At 37.4% G+C, this 23,994-nt stretch overlaps 1 protein-coding gene across 2 annotated transcripts in view; it reads left to right on the top strand.

Moving 5' to 3' along the window:
• Nucleotides 1-23,994, top strand: part of LOC126373095 (semaphorin-2A-like) — a 624,036-nt gene that overhangs the window by 564,081 nt on the left and 35,961 nt on the right. For both annotated transcript variants that reach the window (XM_050019093.1, XM_050019092.1), the window contains 3 exons: nucleotides 2,073-2,343; nucleotides 8,445-8,675; nucleotides 14,150-14,408. In XM_050019093.1, the coding sequence (XP_049875050.1) occupies nucleotides 2,073-2,343; nucleotides 8,445-8,675; nucleotides 14,150-14,408 (761 nt within the window). The remainder of the gene's footprint in view (nucleotides 1-2,072; nucleotides 2,344-8,444; nucleotides 8,676-14,149; nucleotides 14,409-23,994) is intronic.

The raw sequence follows: 23,994 nt of genomic DNA, 5'->3' as shown, positions 1-23,994 counted from the left end.
GCATCAGTAAGTGGCTTTATCCATTGGACAAAAGAGGCGTAATTTAAGCAACTGTTACACATGTAGATAATTAAGTTATTAACTCAATGAATAAATACGAGTAAATTTTTAATACAAAATTGTCTGTCCTCAAGCGGCTTACTTACATCTGTGGTGAACACGTCTTATGTTATTCGTGTAAGAAAACGTGTGAATCCTTTTCACACGTTTTCTTACACGCTTGAGGAAAACCCCAAGACAGGGTTTTGAGACGGAGGAAAACACCCCGCGGCGAGGCGTTCGCATGCCTAATTTAATCCCGGGTTATTGAAATAAAAACGACATAGGTTTTCGACAGGTGGCGGGCCGCAGGTGTTTCCGATGGTCGCAGCGTCGTTAAAATTTACATAAAGTCTCAATCCGCCGGGCCCTGCCCACCCCTCCGTTCATGCTACATTTAGTAATTTTATGATAATTCCGAAAACCGTACCGCCACCCATCGCATTATACTAATAGACGAATTCTCCGGAGGACCGAAAAAATTCGCTTCCAAAATAATAAGTGCCGGTTAATAAATCGTGTCGAACGTGAAACGGACATAAATTTTTGGAAAAATTAATAGCAGATGTGTTGTTGAGTTGTAGGGGAGTGAGAGCCCTGGCAGTGACTTTGAAACGCATAAATCCACTCGTTACGTTGTTTTTTAGAAATTTTTTGATTAATCGCGCGTAAAAACAAACTTCACGCGTAAACATTTTAATTTTTAAATTTTACGGTAGAAGAGGGTAATTTTATATTGCCCAGACAGCGGCTACGGCATACATCTCGGTATGCGTAAAATATTTTGGGTGTTGTGTTCTATTTTAGCGATCACCAACATTAGGATTAGCAATATAATCCTTACCGAGATATTTTAACAACTTTATCAGATGACAATTGTTTTATAGCCGACTGCAGCGATGCAAAAAGTAGGGTTATGTGTTTAACCTCTATGTATGTACGGTCACGAGCATTAATATGTACTTATACAATTTGGTACCATGTCACATTAACTTTTTTGACAAATTAATCCGTAAGTCTCACTGAATGTCAAATATGTTAGAGCGACAGAGTCCTAAAGTGGGTACATTATATTGCTCATGACTGTACGTCTGTTCCTATGTAACTTCTAAACTACATTACTATCAGAATTTAACGAATAAGATGTCACTAGAAGGGTCTTCATTGTCTGCTTGTTAAATGGAATTGAACATGATCTTGAGGGCAGTCTAGGCAGAGATTGGTTTATTAATACCACCCTATGTGTCCAGAAAGTTACCATTCATGTCATAGTAACTTTATTTACATGTAGCAAATAAAATAGCATATTCAATACTCACGCAGGTGTAATAAACCTGTACCAGACATACCCTTTGTACTCGGGTAGGAATACAAAAGGCTTGTTTGATACACTTTTAGGTCCTAAAAGCTGTGTTTGTGAACTGGAATCGCCCACATGATCCCTTTGTATATATTTCATACTTATCTCGCGAACGCGGATGTTCTACAAAAACCTCTATTGTTAGACCTAACTTTTAAGCTATCTGAAGTTTTATTATTGCCTAAGTTCTAATTGGCTGGAAGAGCCATGTAAATTGTAGAGTCAATAAAGGGTTTTACTTCTTATTTGCAAGGGACAAGTCCGATTTTGATAATATTTTTTATATCATTCAAAATATAATATAATATAAATAATCGATCATATAAAAAAAAATATTAATATAAAGAAATTATGGATTTAAAGTACTTTGCTTTTTCTGTACAGAGACGGTTTCCGATTAGTACCCCCTCAGTACCCCTAAACCGTTTTTTCGATCGATTTTCTTTAGACGGTCTCAAAGTTCTACCTTTATAAAGAAAGAAAGAAACATTTATTACTATTTATAAGGCTGTATATTTTTAACCATATTTGATACCTGATTGAAATTTGCACAGAATATGCATTATTATAACGGATATTATGTAATTAAAAAGCGGGATGTATGTAGCATACTTCACAACGCTACGATTGCTCGTTGAAAAAAAAACTACAATGATTTTTCTTTTTGTTACAGTCGAATCTGACTCACCTGCCTCGACACGAGTACGTCCCAGGAATTGGTATGGGAGTCGCAAAATGCCCGTACGACCCCGCTGACAACTCCACCGCCCTCTGGGTGGAGCGAGGCAACCCTGGTGGACTCCCAGCGCTCTACTCCGGCACCAATGCGGAGTTCACCAAGGCTGACACCGTCATCTTCAGAACTGATCTCCACAACCTCACCACTGGACGACGAGAGTTTTCGTTCAAGAGAACTCTGAAATACGACTCTAAATGGCTTGACAGTGAGTATACATTATTTTACTTTCTTTCTGTTTGTATTTATTCTTCTCTTCTTCTATCGCGTGGATTGTGAGGTGAATTACCAACCCCATCAACCCTGGTGTCAGGGTTATTACTGAGCCGCCATAGGCCCTTGACATGACTCATGTAACGACTACGTACCTATTTACATCAGTAAGTAATAACCGGGACCAACGGCTTAACGTGCCTTCCGAGCACGCATCTTTTTAATATTCGGACAATCAGGTGATCAGCCTGTAATGTCCTAACCAAACTAGGGATCACAAAGTGATTTTTGTGATTTGTCCCCACCGGGATTCGAATCCGGGACCTCCGGATCGTGAGCACAACGCTCAACCTTTGGACCACGGAGGCCGTTTGTTTTTATTTAGTCACTGTGGTCCTGTAGTTGACCAGCTTGCTTTCAAACGGGAAGCGAGTTTATATTAATTTAACTTAAGTGCAGTTTTCACTAACACAGTTGCTTATATGGCTCCCCCCCTGTCACGTTGTTTTAACAGAAAGCTCAGTGATGTGTAGGTACCTAGTTCATCTTGCGATGGATGTAAATCTGTCTACATCATTGGTATATAGTCGTGAGCTTATGTTAAGTTTCTATTTAAGTAGCTTATCAATATCAATAGCACCTAAGCAACGGCACCCAACGGCCCAACTAGTCCACAAAACCATCAACTGGAGTAGCAGCATGCTACAGTATGCTTATTGCTTATATCCCCTCCGGTCGATTGAAGGGAGGTCCGTGCCCAGCAGTGGGACGCATATACTGTTTATATTTGTATCGATAACAAACACGACAATGTTTCGAAACTGAATTTACATCACAAAACATAACATAGGTAATCTCCCGTCCCTTTCCTTTTCTGTGGATAAGAAAATGACGGGTATAACTTAAAATTAGGTGTCTGCAGGAATCGGGGCCATTGCAAGATTAATATCAAGACCATTCACTAATATAAAAATAAGGTAATTCATATCTCAAAACTCACGCTTTGAGTAGAAAACCTCTACTTTAATAAAATTAAAACTGTACTAAGTGTAGATAAGAATTAAAAGCTATGTTGTATAATTAAGCTCATGCTTAACGAATGTTTAGAACTTAAACTAATGCATTACTGACATGCAAAGCTAATTATTTTAATAGAATTATACGCGATTGTATTTGCAAGAATGTACCAAATAAGATTATTTATTCATTCTAGCTAGATAGGCAAATTCTAAATGTTTTTTTTTGTTTTTATAGCACTTACCACTGCTTAGGGAAACTCAAAAAGAGAAAATTTAAATCGAAAAAAAAAATATGATTAAAGAAAATCTTTGTAGGCAAATCTTGTTAAACAATACACAAAAAAAATAGCCAATGTAAGTGCCACTATTGGGGGCAGGCCTCCCCCAAATCGAAAGGGGGGTATGTAGCATACTCTACCATACTACTCCAGTGCGGATTGGTGGAGGTGTTTGGGCTAGTAGCCCAGCAGCTTAACGTGTCTTCCGAAGAACAGAATCGTTTTATTTTCCAGACAATGAGGTGTTTTCAACCTGCAATGTCCTAGCCAAACGGAGGACAGTCTCACTAAGTGAAAGGACCTGTAGTGAGACCACTAAATGGGAATGAAAGAACCTCCAGACTGACGTTCTAACCACTAGACCATGGAGGCAAAGCTTTGTGTTATTTATTTATCTATCTACTCAGCCTGTGTCCACCCACTGCTGGGTATAGGCCTCCTCTCCTTCCCGCCATCCCTTCCAGTCCATCCTTTCCGGCATACCTCACAATGTCATCCTCCCTTGGCCACCATTCAGTAACAGCCTTAGTGCATCTGTTGTCTTTCCGTCTTACCAAATATCCTGCCCATCTTCACTTAAGCCTAGCGATTCGTATGCCTACATCTTCGACTTTAGTTTGCCAAATTTCGACGTTTGGTATACGATCTACCAGGTGGATGCTGTTAAAATGTGTGTGGACTGATTATTTCACCACTCGCAAACTGTATTAAAAGAAACGCTGATTGTTTTGCCACTTCGCATATAATTCGGTTTTAGTAGAAAATTACAAACGTTACACACACGTCCGACAATAAGAGAAGTTCGATGAATACAAAATTAATTTAAAAATAGTAAAGAATTAATATTTTTTTATAACCTTTTTTTTAAAAGTTATTTTTATGTTGCAATTGTCAACAGATGCCTAACATGGTATAGCATAATCTTGTTATACCTTTCCCAAAATACGAAAGGTCTAGGAATCTAGTTAATCCCGTAGGCTCTATTTGGAAGGATTTTGATAGCGGTCCTTAATAGATATTGGTATAAGCATATATACGGTAATTGGTATAAGCCTTATAAGGATTACAAAGCCATTATATGCTCAGTCAGGGAAAATAAACCTTAGTGTGCTTGCCACAAATAGGTATCGGCTAAGGGATCACGTGAAGGTTATCTATAAGATTACCTAATTGTAGGCAATGTACCTACCAATAGTCTGCCTCCAGCAATAGCGTCTCCGATTCAGTAGTTGAGCGTTGGGCTCACGATCCGGACGTCCTGGGTTCGCTTCCCGTTAAAGACACATCTAACAAAAATCAAAAATAACACTTTGGAGACTGTCCCCAGTTTCGTCAAGACATTGCAGGCTAAAATCATCTGGTTGTCTGAAAAATAAGATGACTCCGCGCTTCGGAAGGCGCGTTGGTCGCGGCTATTATTTACTTTTCTTTTGCATAATTTTATACCACTTACAGTATAAAAATGCTAACAGCAACTTTACTTTTAACTTCTGTTTGTTCATACAAATCTCTTTACTATTTATTAAATATATCCACAAACAAAAATTCGACATTACCTTTTGTTAATAAATGCATTAAATAAACGTACGTAATTAATTACGCTTTAATTAATATTAAAGCAGAATAAAAACATACCAGTGATATTGGTGATTGATGACATTCAGCTAATGCGAGCGGACAAAATGGCCGGGCGCCAATCAGCCAATCAGCGCGCGTGACGTCATCGCACACAAAACAACTGATTTACAGCGTCATCAGTCAAAATTAATTATATGATAATCTGAGCGTGGGTTAAGTAAAACAAGGACTGAGTGCTATTCGAGCCTATCTCCAAAGTGCTAGTAAAATATATATCACCAATACATTGAAGTGGGTAAATCACTCTGTTTGATCAAATAAAATATTATAAGTAAAGCAAGTACGTAAATTTCATAAGCTCGAACAACTTCTCCATTAACATTTTCTAAGAAACATTAATACACGTGTAACCAAGCATTCGACTTTAAATTCGTATAGGATCAGACATAATTGATACTTATCACTAGGTTTTCAATAAAAAAATAACTAGCGGTGAACGTGTGTGTTATTTATTATCAAATAATTCGATTGAACTTTACTTGGCTGTCAAATATTTAAACACACGCTCATCGCTTTTTTATTTAAAGCGGTATACATACATTTAATTTCCATACAAAAATAAAACAGTCGTTGATTTTGGTAATATCACTTATTTGGTATTAGGGAATGCAATTCCGACTCGAGATCGCAAATTCCAGATCCCGTGGGATTGGAAATATTAATCCCGCGTGATCCCGAAAATTTCAGAATCTCGCATAGTTCATAAAAAAATGTAAAGTTAGGATGGCTGAAAACGATGAAAACTGTTGATGATAGTGAGGTTAAGTACAACAAAATCTTTTTTGAACGAAAACAAAAACCTTTATTCTTCAATATTACTAAACTAAATAATTAAGTTTTCTTTGGAAATCAGCATAATCAAAACGAAAAGTATAACTGAAGGAGATTCGCCTCATTCGCCCAATCTCGTCAATCTCGAACGGAATCTCGTCATATCATGCTTCGGGATTGATCTCACAAAATTTGCCGAGATCTCGCGAGATCGGGATCCCGCGAGGTTAGGATTGTATTTCCTATTCGGTATTAGACCTTAGATGGATAATGATGAGAAGGACATTGTACCAAGTCGACTTTTACCAACACTAGTACCAAGACGACATTATCGTGATGATAAATAGCTGAAGTCTTTGTTTACTTCTGGAGGGTTAAAATGGCCACCTCGAAGCAATTCATCTAAGAAAGCAATATTGCTATTTGACATTTGATTGCATTGCGCACTTACTTTTATATGCGCAAATGTCAAATTGCAATATTGCTTTTTTAGATAAATTGATTCTCTGTGGCCTTTTTAACCCCCCTGAACGTAATAATCATTCTTTATTCTACGCTTCCAATCAAGTAGAACCGGAATTAAAAACAAATTAAATACGAACTACGTTAATTCCGCACTACTATGGTAAATGGCGCTACAATCAGCACTTGCAGTGAGCGAAACAATCAAAATGAAACTGTTTACACGGGCAGTGATAATGGGTCATCTTTGTTGCACAATAACTACCAATAGATATTTCACCGATGAATTTGCTAATTTCCGACTATTATTGCTGTTTCAAATTTCGGCCCCTGCTATGTTACCACGTAGTCATTCATTTGCAAACATGTTTAGATTACTGTGTGTGATTGAATGATGGTATTGTGTGCTGGTTTTTATCGCACTAATTTTGTATATCAGTAATAGTCCCTATCTCATTTTAGTCTGTATATTGTGCTGTGTTTCTGTTATATGTGTTGCAATAGTTCAACATTGAAGTTTGCATCTTAAACATTGCAGACTTTTGGCCTTACGACCTTTATAGATTAAAACCTCTCCTTGTTACTTGTAGTAGATACTTTGTCTGTCTCCCTAGCGATTCATCTGATCGCTTTCAAAGGAATATTAAATTATAATATATCTCATAAACTAGTGTATAACAGGTTGTCTGAATCATACAATCTTTAATATCCTATTTAATATCCTCTTCAATATGTCCCGACAAACACGCTCCCATATTAATTACAATAAAGCCAAATTTATAGCTGCAATAATTTTTAGAGGCTTCCAACCTTATTAAAGTTTAATATCATGATACTCCCAAGCGTGTCACCAAAATAAGTAAATCAGGGAATAAAAATAAGTACAATAGATTGAGATATTGGACGTGTCATGCGCGTATAATCCTAGTCACGTGGCGATTTCATTATATGGCCGACAAATAAGCACATATTAATGCCGACTATGGCCGCCCTGTGTGTGTCATAATTGACAGCCAGGCTTCATCTAATATTTATAACATATCACATGGAATAACAGCAATTTGATATGTGAATTAACATGGGACATTCAGATGGTGGGTTACGAATTTATGTACGTAATTTACTTAATGAACTTTATAATATGACAGATATGTTAATATTTTAATGCTATTTCGCCATATGACTGCTGTAATGTTCCGCGTGGTATGTTTATGAAGTGCGTTGTAGTTATTATAATTAAGTAGTGTGTGTGTAATACATGTGAGTAAGCTAATAAATGTTAAGTTATACATTCAGCGTATCATAGTCAAAAATAAAACATTTTGAAATTGATATAAGTATTTCATTTGCCATAAAATTATCAGTATAGAACAAAGTTTTCTGTTAAATCAATGGGCCTGATTCCTGCAGATACCTCCTAATTTTATTTTAAGTTATACCCGTCATTTTCTTATCCGCCGAAGAGAAAAAGGACGGATGATTAGCAACTGTTATATTTTATATGAATGAGTGAATTAATGACAACCCGGGTGTATAAAATAGGCATCTCGCTGATATGCAACGTGTTTAACGTGTGCTGTCAACTTAATTCTATCGGGTTATTTGCCACTGTAAAATTTTGAGAGGGTTATTTAAATTACTGTCTAAAATTAACGTGTGTTCCATAAATTGTTTACCTGTCGATTACCCGTCTCTTTCCTTTTCGGCGGATAAGAAAACGACAGGTATAACTTAAAATAAACTTAGATGGTGTGTACTGGATGGTTCCAGTGCTGGTGCACCAATACATATCTTTGTACAATATACCCTCTCATTAGCCTAGCCAATTACAGCGAGCAGTTTCAATACTCTCGCTCGTGTATAAACATTTACTCTCTTATGTAACTGAGGAAACTATATTTTTTCTTACATTTTTTTTTTCTCCACAGAACCAAACTTCGTGGGCTCGTTCGACGTCGGAGAGTACGTGTTGTTCTTCTTCCGCGAGACAGCCGTGGAGTACATCAACTGTGGCAAGGCTGTGTACTCGCGAGTGGCACGCGTCTGCAAACGCGACACCGGAGGAAAGAACATATTGAACCAAAACTGGGCCACATACCTCAAAGCGCGGCTTAATTGCAGTATCCCTGGAGAGTTTCCATTCTACTTCAATGAGATCCGTAAGTAAATATTTAGTTATATTTACTATAATGATCGAGGAGCTCGGTGGCTCAGCGATAAACGCGCTCGGTCTGCGATTGTTGAAGTTAAGCAACTTTCTCAAAGGCCGGTCATAGGATGGGTGACCACAAAAAAGAAAGTTTTCATCTCGAGCTCCTCCGTGCTTCGGAAGGCACGTTAAGCCGTTGGTCCCGGCTACATTAGCAGTCGTTAATAACCACCAATCCGCACTGGGCCCGCGTGGTGGTTTAAGGCCCCATCTCCCTATCCATCTATAGGGAAGGCCCGTGACCCAGCAGTGGGGACGTTAATGGGCTGGTGATGATGAGTATATTGATCATGATCTTTATGTGGAGGAAGCAAGATAAGTGTGCCAGGATCGCTGTTTTCTCCGGTGGGAAATAGGCGTCAATATTCTCTCTCGTGGAAATCTTCTAATATTTATATTTATAGTACCGATTTTGGCAGACATTTTTTTATGTTAGTTTCAAAGTTTTAAAACTTGTCCCGCCTCCGAAATTGCGCCCACTCGCATGAATAACAGTCGTTATTTATTTTTTATTTACATCAGCTAGCAGACAATTTAAACATAAGATAAAAATTTTTCCTTGTAAGAAGGTAAACTTCGCGATTCAAGTACGAAAATAAACTTGAACGAAGCAGGAAGCGTGAGGTTAGCTTGTCATGTTCGCAAGGAAGGTAGACAGCTACCGGAAGAATATGCTGAGCCAAAACTAGGCCACTCACCTTACGTGGCATTAATGCTTTGTCATTTTTCCATTTTGCAAAATACAGTAAAATATGGTATGTTGTATTTCGAAAGATAATTCTGATAAAATGAAACATATTCAAATTCTAAATTTAAACAGCAAGGATACAGAAACTTTTATTATTAAAACGTTCATTTGAATATGTATTTTGATGTACATTGACTAACAAGTTGCCTGTCAGAACCGCAAAATGCAAATCTTGATCATATACAATGTAAAATGTGTCTCGTATCTATACAGATGATAACGTAAGTCGTTGATAGTAAAGCTTTTAGCTTAAATTAAGGACAAAAACAGCATTATAACGCATTCAAAAGAAACATTGTATCTACTAACATCCATTCTACGGTATCATAAAAATCCTTGACTTATTTAAAAAACAATCTCGGAGCCAATTTCAAGCATACACAAACGCCATAGCGCAAGTTATAATTTTCAACTTCCATTAAAACTGGAAATGGAAAATACCGGCTGAAACTTCTTAGAAATAGTTTTTAAAAGAGTAAAAGACTAAGTCTACAATGGTGCTTGAACCGTTTAACCGTTTTGCGAACTTCAGACATGTCAAAGGTAAAAAGTCGCTTTACTCTAATCCCAAGAGTTTTCGTGCAAATATTGACTAGCAGACAGCCGCTGATTTAAGGTGCATGCTCCGATTTTGGACGCGAACACATTAAAAAGGCAGACGCGATAGCGAGAGCGGTTAATATACCTATTTTTTATATTGTTTAGTTTTACTATTGCATAAATCGAAAAGTGCTGGAGTTAAATAATTTACTTAATTTAATGTTAGTTGTCACTTTTGTTATACCATGCAATGAATCACGTCAAAAAAAGACCATAATTATTCAAATCGTCAATTGTTTCGATATCGCACCATCGATAGCGCGTCACGCTGAAGGTAGATTAGTTTATCGAAGAGTATGATTGTTTTTGTTTTGTTATAAAATAAAAGTATTTTTGTATAATTTTACTAAAACAAACTTTTTAAACATTTATATTCACAAACTACTTATATAATCGCAGTGACTTTTATTTATACCTGAGGATATACAGCACGGCCGCTCTCGCTAGCGCTTGCGCTATCTCTCAAATCCGTTTAAAGCCTTATGCAACAAAAGTCTAGCCGATTTCGTTCGCTCCAAGTCTTTTCAGACTTCATCTAATATTAACGCCAGTCGTTCGCGTTTCGGTTTTTCTCCCGCCCCTCTCTGCATAACTCATGAAGTAGTAATAGGCACACTCGCCTCTCAGTATTTACTGTTCGTCTAGGTGTTATGTTTGCTCAACTTTGGGACACTATTAGGGATGTTTACCCCATGTTTTTTGCGTGTGCGATGTTGAAGTAACTTCGTAAAAAGGGAAAGACACGTTTTCTTAGTCAATATAATAAGACTTACAATGGTGCTGATTCCAATACTCACCATCTAAGTTTATGTTAAGTTATTTATACCTGTCATTTTCTTATCCGCCGAAAAATAATGAGACGGGTAATCGACAGGCATAAAATTTATTGAACACACGTCTTTGTTTATTTAATTTTATATTTGCCAATAACCAGACAGAATTAAGTTGACAGCACACGTCAAACGGGTTGCATATGAGCGAGATGTATATTTTATTTGCCCGGGTTATTCATTCATTTTAAAATTAACATTTGTCAATCATCCGTCTCTTTTCGGATAAGAAAATGACAGGTATAACTTAACATAAAATTATAATGTTTCTGAAAGAATCAGGGCCAATATTATAGTTAAGTAAGTCTGTAAATATTCCACAAACGTTTAAAATTTAAAATTCAAAACTGATATTACCGTTACTGATCATGAAGATAATTTAATATTAGTGAATACAAATAATTATACTGTTTTCTCACACACTGATGGGAATTTTAAGCTAGAATGATTAATTGTCTTGCTCAATTCGTGAACGTATTTAACGTACCCAATAGATCGATGACTTTATTATGCGTGACATATACAATAATAAATAGCAATTCAGTATCAAATTATGTACCTATCGCCCCCGCGTTCCTCCAAACCATTAAATGACAAACACGATTCATTAAACTAAATTCGGTGACATTTATAATTTTAAACTAGTTAACTGTTACTACGTGACAACTTTTGACATGAAGATATTAAGTTCCAAAGTCGCAATTATAACAATTTGATAGTAAACTATAAAGTAACTAACTTTCAAGACGTTACTTGAAGATAAGACACTTGGTGTAAAGTCTACTTTGTATAGAAACAGTAGTTTAGATTTTAATGAGCTGTCAGGAACATTGTAGAATAATTCAGTCAGTCTGCCAGTCCATCAAAGCTTTGGAAAACTGACAAATATAAATAGATATGTCATGAGAATATCACGCCTAATTCCCGTTCGGGCAGGCCACGGAATTCCACTTGCTACGATCCTGATATACGACTTTTCCTTCTTCCGTCATTAAAGTCTTCATGATTGCTCGCCGGCTTAGATTACTCTAGACCTGACTTTTCTTTAAAACATCCTGGATTTTATCGCTTTATATATTCCTAGGTCTTTCTCTTCTAACTCTACCACTTACTCCCGCATCTTAATTCTTTTTCCCCGACGGCGGCGACGCAAAAAGGAGGGTTATGTGTTTGACGGCTATGTATGTATGTATGCACGTCTGTTACCACCGAACTTCTAAACCACCTGTCAGAATCTAAAAAATGAGGCGTCACAAGAAGCTTCTTGATCGTCCGGTGGTTATAGGCTATATGACTTTGCGTAAAAGTCAATGTGGCACCCTCTAGAGAACATAAACTGAGGACGCGCTTCAGAGCGCGATTTTTCCGTAGTCGAGATTTAGTTTTTAAACTTTTATTTTTTTAAGTCTACTTTCATTCATTCTCTCTACGTGTTCGAACCATCTAAGTATCCCTTTCTCAGTTCTTGTCAGTACAAATATACTTGTAAATTGTTGTGACTAAAATAAATATCGTCCCAAAGGAATCACAAAATTGTAAGATTTTTTGTCGAGTTTTAGGGACTTAGATACTTTCAACGATTCCAAAGAAAGGAAGGAATACTGAGAATGATCTTAAACAATACAAAGTTATAATACAAAACTAAGTACTCATAGTTTAAATGTTTTTTTTGTTTTTAAAGCACTTACCCGTGCTTAGGGAAACTCACAAAGAGAAAATTTGAATCGAAAATAATGACGAAATATGTTTCGATTTATGAATCGTAATGATTTTCACATGGACAGGCGGAGGACCCGGTGGTGTAATGACGGATGACGTAATATACGATTCCGACGCCCCGATTACTCCAGACATAGAGGCGACCAATCAGCTCGCGATACCAAACACTTCAGGACCCCGATACCGACCCCGCCGGCGTGGTCGACGATTGCCCTCAATCAGCGCTTATCGCTATCGACCCACTAGAGTCGATTAATTCTTTCAAATATTCCTCTCAGACGACGCCCTGACCAGAGGTTCGCGCCCAACTGGGCACCCTCAGACCTGTTCTGTTAAACGTTGTACCGGGTGAGAGCCTTCAGCGCTCCCCATTTGTCCGGCCAAGTAGTTAATACCACCTACGGCGAATCTACAATAAGTCACATAAAAAAAAAATGGTGGGTTAATGGTTATCACGGTCGTCCCGGCTTGACAGGAGCTGCGGGTTTCAAATCCCATCCGAGTCATCATTTATTCGATTTAAATTTTGTGCTCGTAATTTGTTAAAGTTTTTAAACAAACCTACATTAAAACTTAAATGAACAACATAAATAAATAGCCCTAAGCCGCGTACAGACGAAAGACATCTGATGCGAATGCCTCGTTTAGTACGCCTCAGTTTGAGGCAAATGTCTTGTAATTAAAGTCATCATTCTTAACACCACATGTTTCGTATGCCTCGTGCTGTATGTATGCCTTATGTTATATGTTTCAACAAACTATTATTAAACTTATATTCGTCCGTTTGTATGTAGGCGCGTGATGTAGTTTAATGGCTACAAATAGATTAAAATGTCTTATAAATTGGGGACATTGTCGAAATCACTTTGTGAGACATGATTCTCCGAAAAAAGTAAGATGATTCCGTGCTTCGGAAGGCACGTTAAGCCGTTGGTCCCAGCTCTTAACTGTAAAAAAACACACCTCCACCAACCCGCAGTGGAGCAGCGTGGTGGATTCCCACGCTCCCTCTGGTTGATCGAGAAGAGGTCAGTGCCCAGCAGTGGGACGTATAAAGGCTGTTTATGCTATGTTATATAAATATTTAAAATCAGATTTATATCAGTAGTTCATCTCCGCGATGTTGGAATCGACACCACAATGTGACGTGTTGGCTGATAGATGGTGGAGTGTATAGAGAGAGCGTTTGGCTTTTTACGAGAAGATTTATTTATGATTTACTGTTTTGATTTTTTTTATTTGTGTGTGATAGTTTACTTTTTAATTTTGAAATTGTATTTTTTTTAGTGTTTTTCATGTTATTTATAGTCTTATGTTTCTTTTTTCATTAATTGTTTATTTTCTTACAGCGCATTGGGTTAAACTGTAATGTTGTATGTACCTTTATAAATAAATAATAAAATAATAAATAATCTTGCGATGGATGTAAGTCTGACTACTCCAATTGGGATATAGACGTGAGCTTAGATCCATTATTATCATACAATACTCTTTACTGAATACTAAAACCAGTGATCAACCCAACAGAGAGCATCTACAAGATCCCAGGAGACGACAGCCGATTCTACGGGGTTTTCACGACCGCGTCCACCGGGCTTATGGGGTCGGCCATCTGCACGTTCACCATCGGGGACATCCAGAAAGCCTTCGACGGGAAGTTCAAGGAGCAAGCCACCTCCAGTTCAGCTTGGCTCCCGGTGATCAGCAGCCGGGTGCCTGAGCCAAGACCTGGAACGTGCGTCAATGACACAGCCTCTCTGCCTGACACCGTACTTAACTTTATCCGGTGAGTGCTAATTGTTTTTAACTTTTTTTTCAAATCCCATTTTTTCATCATCATCAATTTAACAGCCACGGTCTTGTCGGTGCAGCATTTTCCATGCTACTTTTTAGGGAAAATTAGGGCAGTGGTTTCCTTCTTGCCTTTCGCCCCGCAGTACTCTGTCTGACGCAAGTGGGATGGCGCCCAGAGTAGTCTATTACCAAGCCATACTAGAACTCCTGTACTGTCCTGTCATTTTTTTTTTAATCAATCAATAATTCTTTATCGCACAGAGACATAAGTAAAGGCCATGTACAAACGACTAAAATGTGCACAATAGACAGCCTTATTGCAAAACAGCAATTTCTTCCAGGCAACCTTAGGGTGAAAGAACTTAAAAAAAACGACTCAAAAAATACGTCGTAAAATCGACTTTATGAGTCTATGAATTCATATTACGTGGTTTCCAGGATTTATACACGTATAATGCTAAAAGCTTCGCCCTATATTACGTGGGACTTAAACATAGCTTGCGAGGAGTGGATGTATATACTGTACGCCTCTGCCTACCCCTTTGGGTATACGGGCGTGATGCTATGTTATGATAACATAACATAGATAACATAACATAGCATCACGCCCGTATACCCAAAGGGGTAGGCAGAGGCGTACAGTATATACATCCACTACTTAATTAATTATGATAACATAACATAGCATCACGCCCGTATACCCAATGTTGGAATTTTCAAGACGAAAGTGAATATGCATTTGCAGTTATGTTATCATAGGCAGAGGCGTACAGTATATACATCCACTCCACGCCAGATATGTTTTTTAACTAATATGATCATAAGATCATATTAGTTTCTTTTTATAATTATAAATTCGCGTTTGGCCTAAAGTGGAATACGCTCGCCTAGCAAATGCATATTCACTTTCGTCTTGAAAATTCCAACATAAATTACTTTAAATCTTCTTCTATCGTGTGGGTTGTGAGGTAGAGTACCAATCTCATCAACCCTGGTGTCAGAGTTACTATTGAGCCGCCAAAGGCCCCTAACATGGCTCATATAACGACTAAGTACTTACATCAATAAGTAGTAACCGGGACCAACGGCTTAACGTGCCTTCCGAAGCACGGATCATCTTACTTTCGGACAATCTGGTGAGTAATTTTTTGTGATATGTCCCCACCGGGAATCGAACCCGGGACCTCCGGATCGTGAGCCCAGCGCTCACTGGACCGCGGAGGTCGTTATTACTTTAAATAGACAGACGATAGACGATATAGGATATAGCTACGTAGGAATTTCGATGGAAGTTACTTTTAAAGATTCGCGCACCTTGTACGCAGTAAACTATTTTTAATTAAACTCACGGTAACAAAAAAAACCGTTGACAATATCTTCAGAAGCCAACAAACAAAAGAAATTGAAGAACCCTCGAAACCTTTTCTGGGGGTTAAAATAGCCACATCGAAGCAATTCATCTAAGAAAACAATATTGCTTTTTGAATGTTTGCATTGCGCACTTATATTTTACATGCGCAAATGTCAAATTGCAATATTTCTTTCATAGATGAATTGCTTCGATGTGCCCATTTTAACCCCCCTGGTCGTTATTTATCCACACTCATCACACACGAGACGCGCCTAGAAAATAATTAAGCATTTAAGCGACTCCACTATATACGTACTGTTTAATATTTTAGTCAAAATTGCTGCATTCACAAAAAAGTACAAAGCAGCTTATTTGACTTGCACATAATACGAGCCCTCTCTCATCTTCTGAAAAGGCTAAAATTTCAAATTAATTTACTGCCAAAAAGGTCCACAGAAAATGGTGGTAGGAACAAAAAGTATGGAGACTATCGTTATTGCAGGCAAAGCTCGTAAACAAAGTGGAAAATCGCTCTTTAGACAAGAAACATGAGTCAGACAGGATTGAACCAGTCTAATCCGGTCTACGGGGATATCCTCATTGAAAACCAAAATTAGTTTTTCTCGGTATGAGTTTTTATCTACCTTCTTCTTCTTCTTCTTTTTCTATCGTGTGGGTAATCCAATTACCCACATGGATTCTTGACTTCACATGGATTACCAACCTCAGCAACAGTGTTATTATTGAGCCGCCATCAATGGCCCCTGACGTGACTCTTGTAACGACTACGTACTTACATCAGTAAGTAGTAACCGGGACCAGGGTTGATGGGGTTGGTAATCCACCTCACGACCCACACGGTAGAAAAAGAATAGTCCACCTACTTATAGTAAAATAATAATATCCACTTTACAAAATTAAATCCATCACAGATTTTCCTTTTTCACACGCAATTCCATACTATGTAAAACAACGAACCTCACATTCATCACTATAACAAAAAAAAAAACAATTTATGCACCACAATAAAATAAAAAAAACCATCTAAGTATGACAATATGTTTAATGTATTCACGTAACGCGGATTCAGTTTCAACGTCTACAAACAAAATAAATCCAATTTATTCTCAACGAATGTGTGTCCCAGACAATCCTAGTGTAAAGTAGGCACTGTAATCTGGCGACAGTTGTTAATTATCCACCACTCAGCCACCCGAGTGAGTGTTCAATTATATTTTTTTCACCTCATGTGAGAACGTAGAGATTTTAACACTCCACCTGAACGGGTCCCGTGGAATAATAAAAAAGGCTTTAATTAAATGAATGTGGATTTTTCCGTTGAGTTTCATTTTTACCGACTTCAAAAAAGGAGGAGGTTCTCAATTCGACCGTATATTTTTTTTTTTTTTTTTTTTTTTTTTTTTTTTTTTTTTTTTTTTATGTTTGTTCGGGCATATCTTCGTCGTATATGAACCGATTTTGATAATTCTTTTTTTGTTTGAAAGGAGATATACCCAAGGGGGTCCCATGTCAAGGAAGTCAGGATCTGATGATGGAAGACCAGAGAAATCGAGGGGAATTTTCAAAAATCGTAGGAGCGACTAGTGCGTTTGTAAAGTCATATTGATCGAATCGATCTTTAGGCTTCGGAAAAACTTCCCGACCTTCGAAAACTGGTCAGCATCAGGGAGATACCCTATGGCCTGGCAAAACTATACAACCTAGAGCAATTTTTCTTTCACGAAACGTATTTAAATCTTGATCAAATTCAATCGCCGGTGCAAAAAAACAAAATGGCGGAAAAAAAAGATGGCCGCCATACAAAATTTTGTCGATTTTGGAAGAAGCCCGTTTGGGTAAAAATAATGTATGGGGCGCTTACTCAAAACGTCATGTAGAGTACGGACATACTTTCTGGTCACCAAAAACTGCTCCGCATCAGAGAGATACTCTACGGCCTGGCAAAACTATCGCACGTGAACCAATATTTCTTTCAGAGCACTTATTTAAATCTTGGTCAAATTCCATAGCGCGTAAAAAAAAAACAAAATGGCGGAAAAACAAGATGGCCGCCATACACAATTTTGTTTTTTCAGAAAATGTCTCGCGATATAAAATATATATCGGGGTTGTGATCGGATCGTCATGTTAAGTATGGAAATACTTCCCGATTTTCGAAAACTGCTCCGCATCAGGGTGACACCCTACGGCCTGGCGAAACTATCACACCTGAACCAATTTTTCTTTCACGAAACCTATTTAAATCTTGGTCGAATTTAATGGCCGGTGAAAAAAATACAAAATGGCGAAAAAACAAGATGGCCGCCATACAAAATTTTGTTTTTCCAGAAAATGTCTTGGGGGTAAAAATGATGTATAGAGGTGTGATCGGAACGTCATCTTTGAAAACTGCTCCCAATCAGGGAGACATCCTACGGCCTGGCAAACCTATTGCACCTGGATTTTGTTTGTTTCCACGACACCCATTTAAATCTTGGTCAATTTCTGTCGCCGGTTAAAAAAAACAAATTGGCGTAAAAACAAGAGGGCCGCCATACGAAGCGGGACTGTTTCTAATAAACAGGACACGCGCGCTGCTTTAGCAGCGAGCGAACCACGCGAAATCTACTGTATCTATATGTGTGCGTGAGTGTGTATGATAGCAGCTTCCACTGACAACCACATGTGTGTATGTGTGTGTGTGTGTGTGTGTGTGTGTGTGTGTGTGTGTGTGTGTGTGTGCGTGTGTGTGTGTGTGCGTGCGTGTGTGTGTGTGTGTGTGTGTGTGTGTGTGTGTGTGTGTGTGTGCGTGTGTCTGTGTGTGTGCGTGTGTACGTGCGCGTGTGCTCGTGTGCGCGTGTGTGAGTGTGTGTGTGTGTGTGTAAACATGTTCATCAATAATAATTGTGATCACTACTAATCATATATTATTATATATCAATATAAATCAGAAAATCTGTCTGTCTGCATCCTTGCTCAGTCTAACCATCACTTAAAATCGTAAAATAAAATAAAAATTTTAACAAAAAAAAAACCGACTTCAAACGCAAAACTAAAAAGCAATAAATAAATTTACTTCGCACAAAGTAATTAGTACGTATTTTCAATTAGTTAATTAATTTTATAAATCTGAAGTCGGTGCCAAGTAAATGCTACAACAACCCTACTACAATATCAAATTACAATGTATACACAATATTGTTTAATACCTATATCAAAGCAATTACAAAACAATGTCAAACAAAAAATTACAAAACAATCAGTATTGAAAAATATAAGAATCGGTACTTCGTTGTAGCATTTCCTTGGCACTACGTACTTACATCAGTAAGTAGTAACCGGGACCAGGGTTGATGGGGTTGGTAATCCACCTCACGACCCACACGGTAGAAAAAGAATAGTCCACCTACTTATAGTAAAATAATAATATCCACTTTACAAAATTAAATCCATCACAGATTTTCCTTTTTCACACGCAATTCCATACTATGTAAAACAACGAACCTCACATTCATCACTATAACAAAAAAAAAAACAATTTATGCACCACAATAAAATAAAAAAAACCATCTAAGTATGACAATATGTTTAATGTATTCACGTAACGCGGATTCAGTTTCAACGTCTACAAACAAAATAAATCCAATTTATTCTCAACGAATGTGTGTCCCAGACAATCCTAGTGTAAAGTAGGCACTGTAATCTGGCGACAGTTGTTAATTATCCACCACTCAGCCACCCGAGTGAGTGTTCAATTATATTTTTTTCACCTCATGTGAGAACGTAGAGATTTTAACACTCCACCTGAACGGGTCCCGTGGAATAATAAAAAAGGCTTTAATTAAATGAATGTGGATTTTTCCGTTGAGTTTCATTTTATATCTCTGGTGTTTGTCGTTATCATTGTCGTATCGTTGGAGCTCTTTAGTTCCATTTTTAAATTACTTTGACATTTTTAATTATAATGTATTTTAAACCTTATTTTATATTCTTTTTCTACTCCTCTGCTTTAATCTGGCATTTAAATAACCAAAAAGTCTAATATAAGTACATACATAATTAAACTCTTTGAAAAAGTGTACGCTCTATGGCCTATAAAAGCATTGTTTACAAAGTGTAACTGTACTATAATGTCGCCAAAAAAGCATTGTTGTTGTTTTTTTTTTTTGACCTGGAAACTGGCACCTTTACTTTGTTTGGTGCCATAGATATACTATAAAAAAAAAAGTATACATTTGCCGCCATTTTCCCGCGCGTTGGAAAATAAATTGGAAATTTTTTGTGTTTCGTTTAAAATTACGTCGTCGTAGAAAAAGTATTGTATGCAACGTTGTATAACTAGGTCAAAAAATGCTCGTGGCGTCTCTTATTGCGATGTTCGCTAAGGCTCACATCGCAACTCACGCCACTCGCATTTTTTGACCCTTCTTATACAACTGTTGCATAAAATACTATAATTCTATTATTTTCTTCAGTCGAAAGTTTATGCTGTATCAATAAAAGCATCGCCTTCGAAAGCATATACTTATCAAAAAGATAAAGCATAAATAAACACATTAAAATTCACTTTACTGTTAGTGTATAAGTAAAACCATATTTTATTCACATAAATTGTAAACGACCCATGAACATTTTTATATGGATTTTATACACTTGATAATTTATATAAGTACAATCTCCTTAGTTTATACTAATTTCTTTATTCTTCTAAAATGGTTTGATTGTCTTTTGTCTTATTTCCTTCAATTTTTCGCTCGCACTAAGAACGGTCGTTGTTTTTAAGATTATTTTTATTATCGCTTTTATTTTGTGTATTTTCCTTTTCTTTAAACAATTATTTAGTAAAAGTGTCATATGTTTAGTTTTCTTTTTTACTTCCGACCATTTAAAAGTTACCTTCATTTTAAACAAACGTTTTCCATTCAGCCTATTAATTGAATATCTGCTCTACATCTAATTACTTTAACAGACAAACTTTCAAAATCTATTACTCGTTATACGGCAGAGTACATCTTTAATTGCGTTATATCTGTCTACTAACAATATAATTGGTAGTAAATTGAAACATTTGATTTGGCCTCATCTATGGGGACTGTTTGAGACAGTTTCAATTCGTAATGCTTGTTAAGACTTACCAAAACTAAGTTTATGTGAACTAGCATGTGTCAGATATCAGGTGCGAGGCTGAGATGTAGCGGGGAGCGATAAGTGTCGCTTGTAGCGGGTAGCTCCGTGCTTCGGAAGGCACGCTAAGCCGTTGGTCGCGGTCGCTACTTACTGATGTTATATTACTAAGGCTATACAGGTTGTGAGAAGCTGCAATAGTTTTAGGCGGATGAGACGTTCGTTATGTAAAAATTTACTATTCAAAGTGTAACTATGTTACCTACTGAATAAAGATATTTTTGAATTTGATGTAAGTATGTAGTCGTTACATGAGTCATATCAGGGGCCTTTGGCGGGTCAATAATAACCCTGACACCAAGTTTGATGAGGTTGATAACCCACCTCATAACCCACACGATAAGAAGAAGAAGCGGGTAGCTTTTTTCTCTAATAGCCCTCACACGTAGACCACAACATACCTAGTGGCTCAATGTGCGGATAGCTCCGTGCTTCGGAAGGCACGTTAACCCGTTGGTCGCGGTTGCTACTTACTGATAGCGACAAAAAAAAAATCCTCGTATCTTGCAATTCTCTTATGTTTATCGCTTTGTCGCTAATAGTAGGACGTCCCTCTAATAAGTAATATGGCAGTAAAGTAATTATTTGACGAATTTTAAGTTTAAGTTCATGAGGAAGTTCAAGTACTTGTAAATATTCAAATTATACTCACGTGGATCTTAACTACACCATATTGTACAATGGTACATCTATGGTACTACCTATGGTACAATGTTTTTGACAGGTCAAAGGCGGCAAGGGTCTAGACTGGGTCTAAGCATTTTCATCACGGTTATGGTGTTCAAAAAGACAAATTTTCCAAACAAAATAACTAATAGAAGTCCTATTCCGAAATGATTCTATCAATTTACTATTTTTTAATTTTTTCATGACGCTACTTCCGGCATATTCTGTAGTACAAACATTAGATTCTATTCTAAAAATTCGTGAAGTCTCCTTATAGACAATGGCCCCGATTCCTGCAGACACTTCCTAATTTTATTTAAGTTATACTTACCCGTCTTTTATTGCACACATATTTACAAGACGTTTACAGGAGAAACTACGCGTCATATTATGTATGTGGGATACAGAAATAAAACGGGATATTTTAATTATCTTTACTTCTGGTATTTTAATAAAAATGCAGTTTCAAATTACAAAAAGTCAAATAATCCAACTTAAAATTACTTAACCTAGAACCCATTCCGTGCCAAACCTGGCCCAAAAGTGCCCTTGACACTAGCAGTATAGCACTAGGTATTTTAATTAATTTTCCAAAAATAAACACTTCTTTCCTTATCCTTTAACCTTGACATCTCACCATAGTTCCCCCTTCCCCTCGGACCGCGATAGCGTATAGACGTGTCAAGCGTGTGCAATTTTAATTTTTCTTTTGAATTAAAAATAAAATATTTATTAAATTGCAAAGTTTAAATTCACAAAGTACCAGGCATACATATCTGCGAGGACTGCGGACAGTCAGTGTGTAAACAGGATAGCAACACTTGTGACAGCACGTGCATTATCGAGTCCGGCTGCGCTCGCGCCATCCACCCCACTGCAAGTTTTGCCGTGCCGCAATTCATAAGCGACAGCGGAAAACCGGATCAAAAAAGAAATCAGGTGATATTGCCACACAGTGTTAAGCTATTTTTTGAGAAGGTAATTTACTTATGATGCCCTTGCCATTGCGTACTCCACCGAAAACTCCTGCTGGAAATGATGTCAAGACCGTTACGCCTAAAACCAATACTTTACAGCAATCTGAATCGTCTCCGGATCCCTCAATTTGGGGTTCCGAAAGTAACGTAACGTACCGACAAAAGCGCAAAAGTGAAGACTGCTCTTGTTCAGCTCAGTTAAACAAGATACACGAATTATTATCTTCATCCACGACGCAATCCGATTCCAAATTCGCAGCATTACAGTCTTCTGTTGCCGAGATTATCACTCAAAATGCCGAGATAAAAGAGTCTATTATTTTCATCTCGAAAGAATATGAAGACCTGAAAACAAAAGTTGCTGTCCTGGAATCTATTCGTGAACAGGACCGTCGCCATACACTAGCTCTAGAAGATAAAATAGATAACCTTGAACGACAACTACTCACTACGAAAATTGAAATAAGGAATATTCCTCAGAAACCGCAGGAGACAAACGCAGACCTACGCTCCATTGTATCTGAGACGGCGAAAGTTCTGGGGCACCAAATACGCGACGGTGAAATGAAGGATGTATATCGGGTTAAAACCAAAAATAACATAGACATAATAACGGTGGATTTCGCAAGTGTAAGCACCAAGGATAACATTATAAAATCTGTGCGAAAATATAACACCGATAACAAACAGAATAAGCTGAGCACATCACACCTGAAACTCGACGGCCCATGTAGACCTGTCTATGTAGCTGAGAAACTTACACCGAAAACTCAACGCATCTTTTATTTAGCCCGAGCCTTTGCAAGTAATGAAAATTACAAATATTGCTGGACCTATTTCGGTAGGGTCTACTTACGCAAGGCGGATAACGAACGTCCCATAATAATTAAGTCTGAATCAGACCTGGACAATCTTCGCAAAAACAAGTGACTAGTTTCGAAGTCTGTTTATAACTATAAGTTACTTTTTGCCATTTTATTCCATTCTCTTTTTATAATTATGTCTAGTTATATAAGTTCTTGTTATAGTTTTTGTAATTACACACTGCACTCAAAGACAAAAACAAACTCACACTATTTCTTTTACTATACTTACAATCAATACGTCAATTACTCCGAGAAAACACACAACACATTCATTTTACATATTCTACGCAAACACGTGTGCCTTCAACTCCCATCGTACGTGATACAAGATATTTCTGATATAGCCAAATATGATATAGCCAATATGGCCTGCGCGACACTCAGTAGTGACCTACGTTTCTTTAAACATCAAAATTCGATCTAATTGACAATATTCATGAAGATCTGGACCGAGTCACGGTTGCTGACTCCGCTACCTGTATGATTGATGACTGCCATGTAATTGCTAGACCCCATACAAAAGCTCTTAAAATC

The sequence above is a fragment of the Pectinophora gossypiella genome, chromosome 15 (assembly GCF_024362695.1).
Source record: "Pectinophora gossypiella chromosome 15, ilPecGoss1.1, whole genome shotgun sequence".
Taxonomy (NCBI): Eukaryota; Metazoa; Arthropoda; class Insecta; order Lepidoptera; family Gelechiidae; genus Pectinophora; species Pectinophora gossypiella.
Note: the sequence above shows the minus strand (reverse complement) of the source record. Positions and strands in the feature narration are given on the sequence as shown.